The following is a 20,047-nucleotide window of genomic DNA, read 5'->3' as shown; positions in this document are numbered from 1 at the left end:
AAAGCGAGCGCCGTGGGTAAATGTATCACTCCCGCTGATATGTGTGAGATCCATAAATAGAGGCGTTGGCAATATCTGTTTGCTGACTTCCCTTTTTGAGACAGGAACATAACCTTTTTTTTTCTGGTTTGTTAGCTGGATGAAAGGATACATCAGCGTTTCGTCTCGTTTGGAACTACAAGTTAAAATACCATCAAGTAAGTGTCTACAAGATTATACGAAAAAGAGAGAAGTAGTATCTAGTCCTATCTTTGGTGTTCTAAACAGAAGCTTCACTACGGCGAGCGGGTCGGGCGGTGGCCGAGCGGTACACAGTGTTGAACACTGCGCCTTTCCCGGGGTGGGGAGCGCCCCACGGCAGGAGCGTGACGCTCTCTGGTCTGTGGGCAGTGCATGCTCGACTAAACCCGATTCGGAGTTTTTCTCACCCACCCGCTCCTGCTTATCAGTTCAACAAACTATTAGTAGGTTAAGAAAAAAAGAAAACAGTAATTAAAAGTTGCATTGTTAAACTGTGTCCCCTGTGTTTACAGCAGTTTTTCACTAAACCTGGGACTGTGAAGGTGATTAATATAGTCCTTTTGAAGGTTATGTGATTTCTCCCCGCCCGCCCCCCACCCTGCTCCCGCCCCACCCCCTTCCCCCCACCCCCCCACCCCCCCCAGATGAAAGTGGAAAGACCATGGGAATAGAGAAAGTGGTCACTGCAGTGTCTTCTCCCTTCAAAAGATCCAACTGCTGCTGAGGTAGAAATCGAATGTTGGCGCCCCCTAATCCTCTTCTGCAGACTCTTGTGAGGATGTCTCTTCAGTCTCCTCCTGGAACACACAAAGGGCACAACCATTAGTGTGGGCTCTTCTTTGCCAACGGTTCAGAGACGACCTGTCTCCACAGCACGTTCTGCTGGCTGCAAAAGAGGATGCGGACGCTTGGCAAGCCCTCATTCCCAGGGCTTCTTAAACTGTAATTGAGGAATCAAGGTGTTGTTTTTTCCCAGAGCAGAGTCATTTAGCCCCTGTTGACTTAAGGCTTGACATCATGGCGGCTGGTCAGCAAATTCAATTGTGTGCAGTCCAGAGAATGTCAGGCCAATGTAAGCTCACTCACCAATCAGAGTAAAAAAGAAATGGATAAATTTTTCCCGACAGCGTGCCGGTCACCAGTTTTACAAACCCGGCGCACAAGTAAGAAAAGAACCCAAGTCAAGGGAAATCCTTTCTTAAGACTCAAATGAACCTGTCCTTCAGATACTGGCAGTAATAGCCCATACGTCCACGAGGCTTACTAGAGGCTCTTGGGGATTGTTTGTTATTGTCCCCGTTTTTTTTTTCAACGTTTATTTATTTTTTGGGGGACAGAGAGAGACAGAGCATGAACGGGGGAGGGGGCAGAGAGAGAGGGAGACACAGAATCGGAAGCAGGCTCCAGGCTCTGAGCCATCAGCCCAGAGCCCGACGCGGGGCTCGAACTCACGGACCGCGAGATCGTGACCTGAGCCGAAGTCGGACGCTTAACCGACTGCGCCACCCAGGCGCCCCTGTCCCCGTTTTATAGACGAAAAAGTCAAGGCATGGAAAGCGATGTACCCAAAGCTACGGAGGGAGTAGGGCCGGGAATTGGGCGGGGCAGACGGGCGCCAGAACCTGTGCGTGACCAGGACGCCACCGCCACGGGGCAGAGGCAGTGTGAGCACAGAAACGAGCTTGGAGAAGGGTTGCAAGAGCTGACTACTAACTGCCTCTCCAAATCGAGTTCCTCATTCTTGTATTTATTAAAGCACATTTTGAGACAATGACCAAAGTTTGGCATGGCTGCTGAATGTCAATACTAAGTCCACATCAACCGAACACTTAATGGTGGGCCGGCCAAGCAGAGAAAATCTAATATGTGTGTTTTTGCAGGACCTCCTCTCCATATAAATCTAATTCTTCCTCCTCCTTTCTTTTTTTCTGATTCCCCATGGCTCTGGAATTTGTTGGGAGTTTCTGCAAGCTGGCTTAAGCCGCACACGGTTCTCTTTCCCTTTGCTTATTGAACAAACGTGCAAGTACCTTTCGGGACATGGGTGGTAAAGCGGAGACAATAAACATTTCTGATAAAAGCGTCGTTAGGGAGAGGATGATTTTTTATCAAATACTGCACACTGTCTCCTCAGACGGCATGTGAAAAGGATCTGGGAGAAGAGATAAACATTTACTCCGGCAGCAAACAGAGCCCCTTTAAGAATGGCCAGCTTAGAACAGCTTATAACAGCCTTCATACTTTAATAGATTTGATTTTCCACATGGCTTCATTTTGTCTGGGTGGCTAACTGACACAATTTATACCCCTCTTCCTTTCCCAGGTCACTACAGTGCACCATTCAGTAAAGCGTGCCTTAAAGCTCGTCTGCGTTATATGACCAAACTTCCATTCATTAGTGTTTGAAACACTTCAGCTGTGAAGGAGCTCCTAAATGCTACCAGGTGTGACGCTTTTGCGTAAGAGCAGCAAACGGGAGGAAAAAAAGCCCACACCAACGGGCACTCACACACTCACATGAATGCATGTGTGCGTGCACGTGTTCTCTCTCTCTCTGTCTCTCGCTCTCTCTCTGTCTCTCCATCCTGGGCTTTAATCACAGATCACTGCTCACTGCAAACCCTTTGCGAAAGGTTTCAAACATTCTCTTCCCCCAAAGACCGAGAAAGCTGTAAATCCTGGGAATAAACACACCTACAAATGAATGGATTACAGCTTAAAAAATATAACCGCAGCAGCATCAAGTCATGAGATTTCACACCGGTTTTGTTTAGTCTGCTTCGGGTTATGTGGGAAATGTGGAGCGTATGAAGCTACCTCCCCTGCTCCCAACTCCCAGACTGAGGGCTTCACATATTTAAGCGGCAGGTTTATACCTCTTGATAGGCAACAGGCCATGACCCTGAGATTCTCTACGGAGCCCTGGCCACAAAGGAGGATGTAGCGTGATCAAAGCCACGGACAGCCGAAAGAGAGACAAGCCAAGGTTCGGCTGCCCTATGACCTTGTCTTTTCACTTAATATTTAAATTCCAGAAAGTCACTAAGTTGTTAGGCAGATACACTCTTCATCCGTCCCCAAATGACTCACTTCTCATGATGACATGAGGTGTGAACTTAAGAGTACCGCTCTGAAACAGACCACAGCATAAAAGCTGGCAGGTAGATTTTATTCCCTCTTCTTCTGGTTAACAAATTACTAGAACTCCGTCAAGCTGGAAAACCTCCTGGATTTAGCTGTAATTATTCCATTTCTAACTGCTTGGTTTTTCTATATCATCTGGAACCCACAGTACTGTCAGATCCGGAAGGAAATAGAATTTTCAGGCCATGAACTTACAAAGACCTTGTAGTAGATGGAATGTGATCAGCTTTTCAAAACATTCCCAGAAACTTTGCTTGATTTGAGCTCTTGAAGCTCCCGATATGTGAGTGGTTTATTTAAATCCCTGAGACACAACTCAGCTGAAAATGATGGTCCCTCATATTGTTTCCTTTACTTAACCATTCCTAACACAACACGGAGAGTCGTATTATTCATGTGTCTTTCCGCTGACCTTGAAATTCTTCTACTGGTGGCTGTCAGTTAGTACTGGGTATATAACTAGAGGGTCAGAGAGTGGGAGACTCACTCCGCGAACTTCTGGAAGTGATGTGGCTCTCACATGCTCCGCATGATGGTTTTCTCACATGTCTAGTAGGTGGAGAGTTCTCTCTTCTTGGCATGGCCCTGACTGGCCACCCTCCAAGGTGGTGACATGGCCACCTTTGCAGTGATTTGACTTTTCGCTACATGTGTGGTTCGCCGTGGCAAAAAGTACGGGTGTAATTAGGAGAAGAAAAATCTTCCCTGCCCGGAAAAAAAAGATGAACGTGGAACACCCACCCTCTGCTGCCCCAAGTGTCGCAGCTGACTAGACTTCACACGGGCCCTTCTGTGGTGCCAAATGCGGACCGAAACGGGTGATGGAGGGAAGCGGCAGCTGGCTCTGACGTCCCCAAAGACTCTTATTTCCATGGGAGAGTAGTTGGTGGGGACCCCTGAGATTCAACCTTCTCGGGTGGCTTAGAAGACACCGCCACTTAGGACAGACAATAGCTTGCACCTCGAGACACTTATTTAAATTACTTCATGCTTGCAACACATGGCCAAAGGACCTTTGAGCTGGTGTAGGCCCCCCCCAAGAGCAGCTTTGAGGCAATAGGCAGACTGAAATCCGAGAGCCGAGAGTTCCGCGCGTCTCGTTAGGCCAGTCCACAAGGTGGGAAGGCAAACCAGCAGCCGTCTGGTCAAGGAGGCTAACTGTCGGAAGGGGGCTGGGGGAAGGCAGGATAAGAGGACTTTTCAAAGTGGAAGTGCACGGTGACATTTTTACGAGCACCGGCCACTAAGACCTCTGAACACTGAACAGCTCCCAGCCACTCACGCGGCCGCTTTAACAGAGACAACGGAGGCGGCACCACACCGGGGCGAAACACGCGAGTCTTTTGGGCAGAAAACTGAAGAGAGGGAAAGGAAAGTGGGCAGAGTTGGAGGACTGTATTTTTCTTATGACTCCTGGAAAAATCCAGCCTTATCCTCTAATGCTTGATGGAATTTTAAACGTCTTAAGAGTCTAATCATAGATCTTAGCACACAGACGCGGGTGAGGGCGTGTGCTGGAGGAACGTTTAGTATTTAATGGGAGAGCCGAAGCTCTGGGTTTAATTTTCAGATGCAGACTAAACAGCAGGTCTGCAGTGGAAGAGGGGCCGGTGAATTCTAAATGGAATCGGGAAACAGAAATGGTCTCCTTACAAATTGTAGGAGTTGGGTCCCCATGATCCCCCTCTTTGTGTGGAGTAAGGAGTCCAAAATCCCAGAAGTCCATGTCGGCTTTAATAAATCCTTATTTCTTCTCCTTGATTGCAAAGAATTCTGCAACTCTGTTATTATAAAAATGCTGCGGGCTAAAAATACATCTGCAATTTAAGCTATCTTGCCAATAAACCTACAAATACCTGGTTGTCTAGAAAGAGTCGCTATGGTTTAGTGACAAATTCTTATTGTCATCTTAACGTGTCCAACTCGTTAAGGACTCAGAATGACAGACACATTTGAGAGTTTTTCACGTTGCCGAGTATCTCCAGCCAGTCCCACCCGAAAAGAAATAACGGGCTCTCTGCCTCAGCAGCAATGACCAGAAACCAATTTTTCAAGTTCCAGCTGCAGCTAAGTGACCCGCAAGACCACAAAATGGAGTTTTTCTATTTTTCTGTCAGATATTTTAACTTAAAATGGATTTAATAAACATTAAAAAAAAAAGAGGGGGGTGCCTGGGTGGCTCAGGCGGTTGAGCGTCTGACTTTGGCTCAGGTCATGATCTCGAGGTTTATGGGTTCGAGCTCCGCGTCGGGCTCTGTGCTGACAGCTCAGAGCCTGGAGCCTGCTTCGGATTCTGTGTCTCCCTCTCTCTCTGCCCCTCCCCTGCTGGCGCTCTGTCTCTGTCTCTCAAAACTAAATAAACATTAAAAAAATAAAAAAATGGATTGAGGCTGTTTAACTTAATGGAAAGTGATTATTTCCTCCAACTAGGAAAACTTTACATCAGATTTTTAAAAATACGTTAAATGGAACATATAGAAACCGGATAATCTGGCAAGTGGAAGGTATTCTGGTGGAAATGTTAGGAGGGGAATATACTTTTTGAAAAAGGAGACTTAAGAAGTTGGGATAGGCATGGCATTTGTACCTAGTGCTTTCTTTATTTTAGCTTTATGTCTATAGAAATATACGAGCATCAGGACTATCCTGCATGTGTGACCATCAACTTGATAAAGTCAGTGTTAAGGTCTTTATTGAGGGATGTTTAAAGTAATGAAGACTGGTTGATCCTAGAGGTCGTTGACCACAGACATCAGCCCTGGCATTGATGGGTTGTGTAACTCACGTCTGTTCTCACTGTGTCAGACCAGTAATGACCATACCCACCTAACTGCCCAGCAGGGTGTGAGGGGAAAATGTGACAATCAAATGGGAACATTTTTGAAAAAAAAAAAGAGAAAAAAAATCCTATAAGATAACAGTGTGGAATAATGATTAATTGCAGTTACTCATTCTCTGTGTGTTTCTTTACCTGTGATTCAATGATAGATTGGTGAGAAACAAACACACGATTTTTAAATAAAGCCTTGAGGGGCGCCTGGGTGGCGCAGTCGGTTAAGCGTCCGACTTCAGCCAGGTCACGATCTCACGGTCCGTGAGTTCGAGCCCGGAGTCAGGCTCTGGGCTGATGGCTCAGAGCCTGGAGCCTGTTTCCGATTCTGTGTCTCCCTCTCTCTCTGCCCCTCCCCCGTTCATGCTCTGTCTGTTTCTGTCCCAAAAATAAATAAACGTTGAAAAAAAAATTTTAAATAAAGCCTTGAAAAAGAAAACAAAACAAGATGTTTTTGATTTCTCAAATGCACTCCTGTTTCTCTCGTCTGTGTCCTTGATCAGGGTTCTGTCACTGAGAGTATTGTAAACAGAGGTCACTGTTCATCCCCGGGATATGCAGATTTGTTTCCTGGGGTGAAGGGATATTTACCACTGATTTCAGAAGGGAGTCACACTTTGCAGATAGGGAAATCATTTCACGGATAAACTGACTGCAAGTTTCATGATCCTGTAAGTCGCCCTTTCTGAGGATGGTGAGCTGTATGGATTTGCCATGCCCGTTCTAATGCTTCCTAAAGGAGCCTCAGGTTTGAAAAATACTAAAGATGTAGCGAAAGGATTTTTGCACGAAGGAAGCATTCAGGAGAAGGAAGTTTATTTCAACATCTCCAAAAATGGTTGAGGAATGTTCTTGTTTTCATGCAAAGCAGTTTTTGAAAATGGCTAGGCTAAAGGGTATTTAATGGTTCCATTCCAGATGTGTTTATCGGTGGCACAGACCAGGAGAAACCTTTTCTCTTTGTTTTCTATGTGTATAAATTTTGCATATTGTTGTATTTGCCGCCAGGGAAGAGAACATTGCTGGATTTTGGTCAAACATTTTTCACCGAATGTTTTTCATTGTCCTGGGTTAGGACTTTTGAATAAGATTGTGAAAATATCAGTAACAGCAGTAAGTCAACAGGTAATTACTCAATACACATTTGAGTGTTCAGCAAACACTTCCTGAACGTAAAGGAAGTGTGTTGGACAAAGCATTAGATTTCTATTCAAACATTACAGATTTTCTTAGAAAGACCAGGTTTTAAAACCAGTTACTATTTATTTATCCATATTAATTTGGGTCAGCATGTTTGGATAACGAGAAGAAAGTTTACCTATTGAATAAATAATTGGTGTTTATTCAACTCACATCACCACGCACAGGAAAAGCAGGCAGACATTGCCATTTTCATTTTTAGCCTGATCCATGGGCTTCACATGGTTAAAAACAATCATACTTAAAAAAAAAAAAAAACAACTCATATAGGAAATCTGGCAAACCCAGAAACACTAAATTTTTGCCTTTTGGAGGTTTTTACATTGAGTGATGTGTTTTCACTTCTGTTAGAAGTTTATGTCATCTCTATGAGACATTCTCTGCCAAAACACAGCTGACTTCACCTCGCTCATATTCCCTTATTACAAGTGTTGGCTAAGCTAATTACTTCATATGTTTATGGTTAATAATAATTTTGATATGTCTCTTTGCCCCACCTGTGCTGTTACGTCCTTGAGGGATTTTACTGTAAGGGTTAAACGTTGATTTCTGCTGTGCTCTCTCCTTTTCCCTTGACCTTTGCAATGTCAGAGGTCAGAGGTTAAATCAAAAAGTATTTCCTCTACAACAAAACAGTGCCGCTCAGGCTGGGCTTTGATAGAATTCTCCGTGTTTTGCCGGTTGGTACCAAACAATTACTGGCCCACAAAATGTTTTGCCAGCTTGAAAGGGCCTAAGTAGGAAAATAAATAAATCAGTGCTCTTTATGACTTGGGCAGCATAAATCACGGTGCAATGGGAGAGTGACCATTTGCAAATCGGATTTATTAGGAATTATTTACTGCATTGGCCAAGGTACCATTTAAAAGACGAGTGTTGGACTGAGAATACCCTCCCTCTCCCCCCCCTCCTCCTTTCTCCTTTGTGTGTCTAGACCGAGAGCCCCCAGTCAAAATGCCTTCTTTAAGAACAAGATGCTGACTGCAATTCATCAACGTGCTTGTCCCAAAACGAAATCTCTCCTTTTGCTCCAAACAATGTTTAGGTTGTCTGAAATATAAACATCCTTAAAACAGCCCTTGAAGTCCCTGTAAAAACATTCAACCTTTTTTTTTTTTTTTTAAGAGGGGAAAAGTCCCATGATAACCAGGCTTACTGAGAGTTCTTTGCCCTGGTACCCGCCCCCCCCCCCCCCCAGAAGATGTTACTCGCAGGTAAAGATTCTACCTCAAAACACAAAGCTCTGTTTCTGCTCTTTTAGAAACGGGGAACTTTCCAAGCCTCTCGTTGGGAAATTGAAAAGGAGCAGGTTTATACCTGTCTTAGTTGCTAGAGGTGGCGCTTGCCAGGGCAGAACAACCATGAGGTAACTGGGTTGAAAGTGACGAGAACCGTTAGGATTTTTAAAGCCGATTTTCCCATTTGGGTAGACTCAGGTGAGAAAAGACTGTCTGAATTATCTAGCAGGAGTCACTTTGGATCTCTGTTCAAAGCCTTCAGAGAAGGAACCCAAGAAACAAGAAGATATCTGACGGACCAGCCAAACCCTTTTAGAGGTCTGAGAGGGCGTGAGATTTATTCTCATCAAAGTGACAAGCCGAGGAACAGCATTCCCTCTATCGATAATAATAATCGGATACTTGCATGGGGTTAACTTTTATAAAAGCAACGCCGACAACAAATCCCACCACTGTTTCCTACCAAAGAATGCGTTCCATGTGGCCGAGAAGTCAACTGCATCACACTGCTAAAACACGAAGACATGAGCTCATTTCTATTTATTGCTTAATTTGCCATTTTAAATAAAAATAGAGTGCCCTAGTAATCTTTGTTCTCACCGTTTCTGTAATTAAACAAATTAATGTGAATATTGCAGATCTTTCTCTTTAGATTTTTAAGAGACCATTAACTTCCCCCTTAGGATGTGGGACACACTTAACGTCTGCAGCTGATGGCACCTGGTGGACTTTATAAACACAAACCCTGGCAGCAGGGTTTCCCTTAAATTTTTATTCTTCTCTGGACACATGTATTTACATACATAAACACATATCTCAATTTGGGGACTTACTGTAATTCTACACTTGTCTCCTCAGAATGAATTTTGTTGCTTTGTATACCAGTTTCCAGGAGTGGCACTCTTGAAGCTCTGGAATTCTCAAATTTCAGAATTTGATGGCATTGGGATATTTCACAATAGAGTCTTTGTAATTGCGACATACCGCCAAGAAAAGTGGTTCTGACTGCTTCCATCCTAATGAGAGGATGTGGCAATCACTGTAACATTTCCCCCTTAAAGATTGAACAGTCTTTATTTTTGAAACGTGCAGGGAAAACGCCTGAGGTCAAAAAGACACTTTTGGACGAATTAGGATTCTAGACTTTTTGAGAGTATAAATCTCCGGAAATTAGAAATCCAGCCTCCCCAAATAAGTCAGAACATAGTAATGCTCCCTGGAATTTATAGAATTATGGATCTCTCAAAGTTTTCTTGGGAGTAAGGGAGATGTGTTGTTATGATCCCAGTCCACAGATGGATAAATGAGGCACAGAGAGATTAATTTGTCCAGTGATGGGGCCAGAAAGCCAAACCTAGGTCTCCTTACACGCTGCCGAGCTCTTTTCTTTAGATGTGAAATACTTCATTGTATTAAAATTTTCACCACCTCAAAACAGGATCTGAATATAGTACTGTTGATGAAGAAAGGATATGAGCCTGAGTTAATCCAGACTGCCACATGGAAAAGCCATCTGGGAGGGTATTTTGAAATAAACAGATGGAAAAGGAAGAGATCCTTTTGAATGTAGTGTTAAATTTACATTATCCTCCATGAACTTCCTTGTAGCCCCCATGTTTATATAATTCATCACTATGTCCTTAGACAATATAGATTAGGAAGCCCAATGAGCTCACATTCTTTTTTTGTTTTTTATTTTTTTAACTCTGAACTCTCCTTTCAAGGGCAACTTCTGGAGCAGGGTCTGTAACACAACCACACGGATCAGCGAAGACCAGCCCAGTCTATCTGTGCCTTCTTTGCCATTCCTGAGTTTCTTGGGAAAACATTTATTATTTCTTGGTGTATTACTGACCAATCCGCAATCAGTTTCAGACACACTGATAATCTCCACCTGTAATTTATTTGTTTCTGCCCCTCTACTTTTGAATATGCCACTCATCTCATTCATAGCATCTCTGTTTCCCTAATTTATATCTCCATTTTCCCCTCTGCAACTAGACGGCAACACAAAATAAAAAGTCTTCCAGGAATTATCCCCTTAAGTAACACACGGTATTCCACTCATCCGACTGTATCCCCTATGTGCCTCACATCCATTGGCACTCTGTGGTCATTTGTTCAACAAATGTTCACACGTCCTCTCGTGCGTGTTCACCAAGTATCTTCACCTCTGGCTGCACATTAGAATCGCTTGGGGAGTTCATAAAAAATACCGATGCGTGGGTCTTCAGACCCCAAAAAATCAGAATCAGTGAAGGGTAGGGCCGGTGGCGTAGGCAAACTTGCTCTTCAGGAAAAACAACGTCCTGATCGGTAGCAGCTGTCAAATTCCACGGTGTAAATATTTACATCAGAGTCGATTTCAAGCTACCTACTGGACGTCACCTGACACAGAATTTGAAAGAGGTGCTCACGATTGGCTCACAAGGGCTGGCTCTGCATATACTACTGGGCAGGGTTCAGGCATATACACAGTTCAGGTACATGGTGATATATGTATGTCCTATATAATCTCTAGGTGATTCTACCATGCAGCTAAGGCTAAGAAACTCTGAACCAGATGACACATTTCTTGGATGCGGTAACTATTTCATGTGCCTCATCTTCCCTACAACACCAAGAATAGATACTGAGTCAATGTTGTTAACAGACCACAGAAGGTTATTAATCGAATGTTCATGGCCAGTGATGCAACAGTGAACACGGCATCACTTGGCTCAAGTGAACGGACTTTTAAATTTACTTTGTCTTGATTTTCTTACTGATGAAAGATGAGAGGCTAAATATATTCGCAATGTCCTACTTAAAATGTCAAGCTTTTGTTTATATTTTGTTTTGTTTGATATTGTTTACAAACACTCAAACACTGGTATTTATTTTTAGTTCCCCCCCTACCACTGTTGGCTTTTAGGAATGGGGGCAGCCCTGAGAAATTTTTTTCATGTTAACTCTCTTTTATGCTACTTAACACATACATGTAATTACGCTGACACATTTTCCCTGCATGCTTACATGTGTTTGGAAGCTTCAGTTCTCTTTCAAGCAGCAATTGTAAAGAATAGTAGACACATAAGATTGCTCGGATGGTCTTTCCCAGTCCAAGCAACATTGTCCCAAGACAACAGGGTGCAAAGTACCTTTTTAGAGACCTCCAGAGAAAAGATCACATGGATATTTTCAATTATGTGAAAGAGATCTACAAAGAACTTGATAACCCACAACACCGGGTAACAAGTTACTTCAGCAGTTTCTGTGTGAGAAGGCCAGATCTCCTGGGTATCTCTTTAAACTTGGAAGGGGAGAACTGTGGGACATATTTATACTTTAAGAATGGTTAAGTTGACTCTTGGTTAAATTTACTCGTGGCTAATTTAATCTTCAGGTTTTGTCTTCCTTCAAGATCTACTTCCTCAATAGATACAATTCTTATGTTTCCATGTATAGATTATATTTAGGACAAAAACACCAAGCACAAAGAGTAAGAAAAGTAAACCTGGCTCCTCATTTTGATGTTGCCAACACCTCAGAAACTGTGATGCAGCCAAGAAGGCAGGACCTGAGGGTTCATCAATCTGCAAAATCGGTATGACTTAATTTCCCAGTTTCTCAGCCCTCGTTGAGGATGTTTTGGCTTATCCAAGGTTATGGAATAATTCAATGAACAGATACGTTCCCTGTCATGAATCACGATCTATTTTTCAGCTAATAAGTCCTGTATCAAGTCAATGGAATATGGGTAGATAGAAGGAAAGGACAAAATTTGATGTTTAAGATTGGCAAAACACATGGTAAGATCATTAAGTATTTCGTATGAGGCACTGAAATAAAGATTTTGCTTTTTAAAGTATTTCTATTTGCTTTGTACACTTCAGGCCTTGATCTTCTAGGGTTTTCTTTTCTTTTTTCTTTTCAGATTTTATTTGTAATTAATTTCTACACCCAACGTGAGGCTCAGTCTTAAAACACCTTAAGATCAAAAGTCCCAAAAGCTCCATCAACTGAGCTCACCAGGCGCCCCCTATGGTTTTTGGTGACACAACTCAGACTATGTATTCCTGGCTTTGTCTGCAGGACACAACGAATTTTCATGAATCCTGGGATGCTGACATAATCAAAACTAGAAAAGGACACATTTGAGGTTTAATTTTGGGTTATATCTTTTCACTTTACTCTTTATCTTAATTGGAAGGAAAAGAAAATCATGATGCCCATCTCTTACCTGAGCAGGCTTCTTCTGAACGACTTGTTGTGGCTAAGGAAGAAACAAACAAAAAACCTGTTACGTCTTAGAAGGAAACATACTTCATGACAGTAATTAAGTATACCTGTTTCAGATATACACATTTGTCTGCAAAAATTTGGTTGTAAAATTAGATTCACGGGAGGTGTGAAAGGGCCTAATTTGCTAACATTTTGCTTTAAAAACACTCCGCTCTCTTGGGATACACTTTACATACGATACAACTCACCAATAATGTGTATAATTCAGTTTCTTTAGTACATCCGGAGAGTTTGTAGTGTCCTCATCATCACAACCTAATTTCAGAACATTTCACCTCCTCTAGAAAACGCCATACCTGTTATTATTGACTACCCCCCACTCCCTGCTGCCTGCGGAGTCACCCTGCCATCCCTAACCAACCACTCATCTCTCCGTCCCTGTAAATCTGCCTACTCCAGACATTTCAGATAAATGGAATCATACAATATATGGTCTTTTGTGCCTGGCTTCTTTTACTTAGCGTAACGTGTTCCAGGGTCATCTGGGTCATATCATCGATACCTCATTCCTCTTTATGACTCCATAACATCCCATTGTACGGCCACACCACATTTTGCCGATGGACATTTGGGTTGTTTCTGCCATTTGGCTATCATGAATAATGCTATGAGCATTCGTATGCAAGTTTTAGTGGAGACATGTTTTCATTTCTCTTGGATAGTTTGGAGTGGAATTTCTGGGTCATACAGGTGACTCTAGGATAAACTTTTTGAGGAGCTGTCAGTATTTCAAAGCAGCTGCACCATTTTACATTTCCACCAGCAATGCATGAGGGTCCCAATTTCTCCACATACTTGTCAACACTTGCTGTTGTCTGTCTTTTTCGTTATAAATATCCCACTGGGTGTGAAGTTCGTCACTGGGGTTTTGATCTGATTTTTCCCTAATGACAATTGAGGCTGAAAATCTTTTCATGGGCTTATGGGCAATTTATTATTTATCTTCTTTTTTTTTTTAATGTTTATTTATTTTTGAGAGACAGAGAGAGAGAGAGAGGGAGTGGAGGAGGGGCAGATAGAGAGGGAGACACAGAATCCGAAGCAGGCTCCAGGCTCCGAGCTATTAGCACAGAGCCCGATGCGGGTCTTGAACTCACGAACCGCGACATCATGACCTGAGCCGAAGTCGGACACTTAACCGACTTACCCACCCAGGTGCCCGAATTTATGTATCTTCTTTAGAGAAGTATCTTCCAGATCTCTTGCCCATTTTCAAATGTGTCTTTTCATTATTGAGTTAAGAGTTCTTTATATGTTCTGGATATGAGTACCATCAGAATATGATCTGCAAATGTTTTCTACCATCCTGTGGGTTTGTTTGCTTTCTTGATGGTTTCATTTGCAGAATATTGTATTCTATCTATATCTGTATCTAATTACGTATATAGAACAGAATTCTCTTTTTTGAGTGAAACACCTAAGGGAAGTTTTTTCTACCCAGCTTAAATGAATTTTCCAATAATTAGAATATTAGAAAGATATTTAAACCATTCTTTGGTATTGTAAAGTTGGGATTTGAAGCACGAGCTTTTTGATGGATGACTTCAAACAAAGTGACTTCAAAGTACTCACTTTCACATCTGAATATGAGCCTTACTTCTTCTATGTACCTCTCACTAGGGTTCGCAAGTCCAACCGAGCCACTCTGATGTGGCCAGTGACGCACTTTCGTGGCACAGATGAAAAAAAATAAAATTTCTACAGTTCTCCCAAATGACAGAAGTTAGGGTAAATTCACTATATCGTGGGGGCATACAGCTCCTATTCATTTTCCTTCCTCTTGGAATTTCTGTGATGATGCGATTGTCCCATGGCTGACATATTAAACATGTTACATAAAGATCATCAGAGCTTTTTTTTTTTTTTTTTTTGGATGGACGAGATAAACAGTTTTATTTTTTATTTAAAAAAAAATTTTTTTTTCAACGTTTATTTATTTTTGGGACAGAGAGAGACAGAGCATGAACGGGGGAGGGGCAGAGAGAGAGGGAGACACAGAATCGGAAACAGGCTCCAGGCTCCGAGCCATCAGCCCAGAGCCCGCCGACGCGGGGCTCGAACTCACGGACCGCGAGATCGTGACCTGGCTGAAGTCGGACGCTTAACCGACTGCGCCACCCAGGCGCCCCGAGCTAAACAGTTTTAAAAATGGCAAGATACTTTTTGTTCACTGAAAAGAAAAAAAATTCTGCCCTTTGACTTGAAAACCACAGGAGAGATGACATCATGAAAAGCCAGGTATGGAGACGATGTCTTCTCCAAGTGGAACTGAACCAAACGTGATTAGGACTGCTTGCCTCTGAGGGTCCAAAAGTGTGTGCTAAGAGAGTATTCATTTCAGAAGAGCCATGTGTCAGGACAGACCCTTTCTTCCTTCTCTTTCTTCCCGCCGATTACACCTGTACACATGTTTACTCCCAAACCGCTTCAAATCCCCACGCATTCTTGCAGGCTGACTGGTTTCTACTGCCCAGAAGTTCCCCTCCTCTTTTGGCTGAAGATCCCGCATTCATGTGGCTTCTGCGCACTGCGGGGCTCAATGAAATCCTCTGAAAGGGCTGCCAACTCACCCAATTTTCCATGAATTAGGTCCTGACACTTCAATGAGGGGGAAGACAATGTCTGAAACTCTGCCAGCGCTGGCTCCCGGCCTAGCCCGTGTCACAGAACCTCTCCCAGCTGCCCGTGCACACAGCACTTCATACTTTTCCGACCACCAAACAAACAGACCCTTGAATGCTCTCAGTGCCAGTTGGGGTTACGGCTGCCAGCATGTTTTCCCAGCCTCTGGCACCCAATGGCTCCAGACCGTGCCGAGAACGTTTTTTGTTGTTGTTATTTTGTTTGGTTGTTATTTTTTTTTTTTTTTATGAATGGCTTGGATAGAAAATGCAGACGGAAGCATAATACTACAGCCATTCATAAAAAGGGAAAGGAAACAAACCGCAGTCTGGCAATCTTCGGAGACACCAAACAAACTGCAAGTCTCTTATCTTCCTTGAAGTATCTCCTAGCTTAGGACTAAGTGTTGATACCTAGAAAACAGTTGCCCCTTAGGATTCCTGTCATCAGAAACATGGTCGGCCGTATATCTCTCTAAGACTTGAATAATGTCAACTACGCATATCAATCTTTAGTGTGACCGGCAGGATACTTTCCTGCACCTCAATACATGGGTAATATTTTGCACATGCTTTTCCCACATAAAAAACCAAAATCCTTTCTATTTTTAACAGCTGCCCCTTTGTGACCAGGAGGTCCCAAGCCTTATTATTTCCATTCCCCCCCCCCCCCCCCCCCCGCAGGGAAACTAAGGTAACTGAAGTAACTGAGGTAAATAGGGAATTTAAGTAACCTCCCGGAGATCATTTTCTCAAGCTAAAACAACCTGGGTCTTCTAGTTCTTTTAATACCCTGTAAAACGCTCCGAGGAAACCCATTTTCGTCCTTAACCAAAAATAAATAAATAAATAAATTCAAATCCACGTCCAATCCAGGAGGAGAATGGCCTTGATTTCCAACTCCAGATTCACCTTCTTCTTTGGGATCTCTCAGGATTCCCCACTGCCACCGGGGCCAGAGGAAGGCCATGGCTTCCCCAGCAGGGCCCAGGTCTGGTTCCACAGGCGACTCCAGGCGACTCCAGTCCTGAAGACTCCAGGCGACTACCAGAGGACGAGAGTTAGGTCCCAAAGCTCCAGCTGATTCTCTCTCCCCCACTGGAAAGTCTGCCTTTATTATCAAGTGTGGAGGGTCTAAGAAGTCCCTTTTAAAGGCATGGATTTCATAATGACTGTTCTAGTACACAAATTAGCAAAGTCCTCTATAGTGGCTCATTTGGATGATTCTGCTGATAGTTTTTAATAAGTCCGTGCCCATGAGTTCCTACAGCTTGGGCACCTTGTCGACTTGGTGTGCTAACCCCCTCGTGCCCTGAAATCTGAGGTACTTTAAGTTATTAAGAGACAGTTACACCTTTCAAAAAGTTTGTAATGCAAATCTCTCGTTCGGCCGTTGTATTTAAACATCTAAAATACAGTAGGTAAAAGACAGCTTTCCAGCCAGAATGAAATGACATCATCAGCGACTACAAAGGACTTCGAAGGAATGCTGTGGGTTAATACAACGTTAAAATCAAACCGTGAGAACTAAAAAGACCCCATCAATAGAACAGATCACGTAAAGATGAAGAAAGGCCCTCTTCTCACCACATGGGCTCCAAAGTATGGTTCTCTGCAGGCTCATCCTTCCATTGCACTAATTCAGCCAAATTCAAAGTACCGTCTTTACACAAACAAATATTATTGTTAAAGTCTGTACGTAGCGTAGGGTACAGCATGCTAAGAAATCACAAAGGATACTAAATGAAAAGCACATACTTTTAGATTTCGGAGATCATAGGGCAAACCAGTATTTCTCCAAATGAAAGGAAAACAGTTATTGATTTTTTAATGTCCACCGAGTATTTTGGTTTTTGAGATTTTACAGAAAGACACTTGTAAAGGACATGGCCTGCCACCCCATCTATTTCAGAATAATTAAGGGGTTCCCTAGCCCTTCTGAGAATCCAGCCTATGGTTCCAGGGAGTCTAGATATTTAAAGCTGATACTTAGACAGCTAAGCCACCTTTCTAGTAGGCATTGAAAGAAAATCCTTCATAACAAAGGACCTAGACATTAGTAGCTCATTTTTAGTACTAATCTAAACAGTAAATGAAATGAGGCTGGAATTGGGCTTACCAACTTAACTTTTTAGAAAATCAGGTTCAGTGTGCAGTCAAGTGAGGATACCCTTATGAAAAAAGTCTCAAGTTAGCCTCTGAAAGAAAATAGCCCTTCATTTGGATCTTTGTACAGATGGGTCTTTTGGTTTCATGTAAGCAGCAGATTTTTAATCTAATTCTATCTTTTGTTTTTGCCAGCCAGTGGGAGGAGGTTTTGTCCACTTTGCTTGAAAATCATAAGACCGTTGTTCAATCAAGAGGTACTTCTGTTCCCTAGCACAATCTCTCTTCATGTAAATTGTTTTTCATTCTCACGACAGTTTAGAGTAAGACAGATCCCCTAGCTGTTTACTAAAAGAGAATTTTAAAACCCTCATTTCTTCTGTGAGACATTTAAGGGGACTTTAACTTCTCCCCAAATAACATCTCACAGGTAAGTTTAGCTTTAAAAATTTTTAAATTAAATATGGGATACTAAAACGTTTGCTAAATAGATATTTGTTTTTAGACCTCCAGAGAGTCCTTTAAAAAAAAAAAAAGTTACTTATTTTTGAGAAAGAGAGAGCGAGGGGGAGAGAGAGACAGAGTGCGAGCAGGGGAGGGGCAGAGAGAGACGGAGACACAGAATCTGAAGCAGGCTCCAGGCTCCAAGCTGTCAGCACAGAGCCTGATGCAGGGCTCGAACTCATTAACCGTGAGATCATGACCTGAGCCGAAGTAGGACACTCAACTGACTGAGCCACCCAGGCACCCCTAGGCTTCCAGAGAGTCCTTTATGCCTAAGTCAGCACGTTGAAAGGGTGGGGCTTATGACTGCAATTGTAACCACACAAGTACAACTGCCTTCATATTTTGCCCAAACTGATGAATGCGTCCCTACCGTTTGGAGAAAATTTCATTAAGTAAGATTGAATTCATTCATTAAATTGGCCTACTGCTCAATGACCTCATCTGCCTTCTGGACTAAATTAATTGGTTATGTGTAGTAAAAAGTATCAAACAAATTCAATAAGTAGACACAGCCCAGATTCGACACAGGCAATTGTCCAGTTTCTCCATAAACACTCCACATACGACCATGAGCCATGAGGGGCAGCAGGAGCTGCAAGTCATGTGGTGTACATGCCTATGGGAGTGCTTTTTGACTTGTATTTTGAACAACACCCTTTTCCACCCTTGTCCCCAATAGTTTAAAGGCAAAAAGATGACCATTCTTTCTGTCTCTAACCAAGATTCATTTCCATTTCTGTGCTGAGAAATATGCTTTTCACCCTCTGAAATTTCACAATGCCATTTTGGATGTATTTTCTTTGACCATGATATTAACCCAACTGAAGGGAGACCACTATCATCAAGAATGAAAATTCTTTCCTGCTTTTCATGAAATGATGTATCAACACATTTGCTCACGATCTTCTGGATTCATAGTTTTGAAACGTCAGTACTCTAGAATGTCAAGATTTGTATTTGGGTTCCTTTAACAAAATGAACATGCTCTACAGGTTTTGAACCCCCCCTTTTATATATATATATATATATATATATATATATATATATTTTCCAACGTTTATTTATTTTTGGGACAGAGAGAGACAGAGCATGAACGGGGTAGGGGCAGAGAGAGAGGGAGACACAGAATCGGAAACAGGCTCCAGGCTCTGAGCCATCAGCCCAGAGCCTGACGCGGGGCTCGAACTCGCGGACCGCGAGATTGTGACCTGGCTGAAGTCGGACGCTTAACCGACTACGCCACCCAGGCGCCCCGAACCCCCCTTTTTTTTAAGACATGAAAACCTCTCCCCCTCCTTTTACAAATCAGATCGTAAGTGGAATCCCCCAACAGAAAGCAGACAAAATGAAAATGGTCCTTCTGACAGGAGTATCAGTGCCTCATTCACATGACTTCCACTCCAACCCATTCCTGGCCCTCTAAGATGCCCCTGGAGTCCCTCAATGGAACACCAGAGCTCCAGGGAAGGTCAAATAAAGGTCCCCGATCTTCAGATGCAAATCCTCCATCAGACCTGTATCACCAAGATAGGCAGAGGCAGAGCAATCCCGTTCACTCAGCATGATTTAGACTGTTGTTAGGTTGAACCGCATGAACTTGCATTTGTGTTTGCCAAAAACAGTGAAACGGCAACAATTTCACATAGTTTGGCCCAACAGACTCAAGGTGAGGTGACCATTCTCCTTGTAATTTTTGTGATTTGTCATTAGGCTCTGGTAGCCTGTAAGTACTGTGGATTTTTACATTTTCTGTGCACCTAGATCCTGCACTCAGTTTCCCAAGCTGCTCCACCCTGGCTCCTGATCCTGATGCTTATTTTGCCAAAGTCCTGCCAGACTCTGTGGTCTGGTGAAAGGGGGGATTTGCCTATCCTAAGGATGGGGCTCCAGTTTTCTCGTTTATTCTGCAGCTGTTCTCCCAGTCTACCATGGCGGCCTTTGTGACCACCTAGCTAACCTCTTCTCATACCCACACAAGCCCTTCTGAATTCTACTTCTTCACTGAAACTGAACGGCTGGAATACTCTGTATATAACAATTCCTAGTGGCTATCCAGGAAAGCTCTAAAAGGAAACAACATGTAACTTCTCATTTAA

General features: G+C 43.0%; 1 protein-coding gene across 2 annotated transcripts in view; it reads right to left on the bottom strand.

Annotated features, from left to right (window-relative positions):
• Positions 1 to 664: 664 nt before the first annotated feature.
• The window catches only part of HMGA2 (high mobility group AT-hook 2), a 141,057-nt gene continuing 121,674 nt past the window's right edge, over positions 665 to 20,047 (bottom strand). For both annotated transcript variants that reach the window (XM_043562961.1, XM_043562962.1), the window contains 2 exons: positions 12,656 to 12,688; positions 665 to 818 (listed from right to left, as the gene is read on the bottom strand). In XM_043562961.1, the coding sequence (XP_043418896.1) occupies positions 771 to 818; positions 12,656 to 12,688 (81 nt within the window). In that variant the 3' untranslated portion in view covers positions 665 to 770. The remainder of the gene's footprint in view (positions 819 to 12,655; positions 12,689 to 20,047) is intronic.

This window comes from Prionailurus bengalensis, chromosome B4, assembly GCF_016509475.1.
Source record: "Prionailurus bengalensis isolate Pbe53 chromosome B4, Fcat_Pben_1.1_paternal_pri, whole genome shotgun sequence".
In the NCBI taxonomy this organism is placed as follows: domain Eukaryota; kingdom Metazoa; phylum Chordata; class Mammalia; order Carnivora; family Felidae; genus Prionailurus; species Prionailurus bengalensis.
This window is presented reverse-complemented; position numbering and strand designations above follow the sequence as displayed.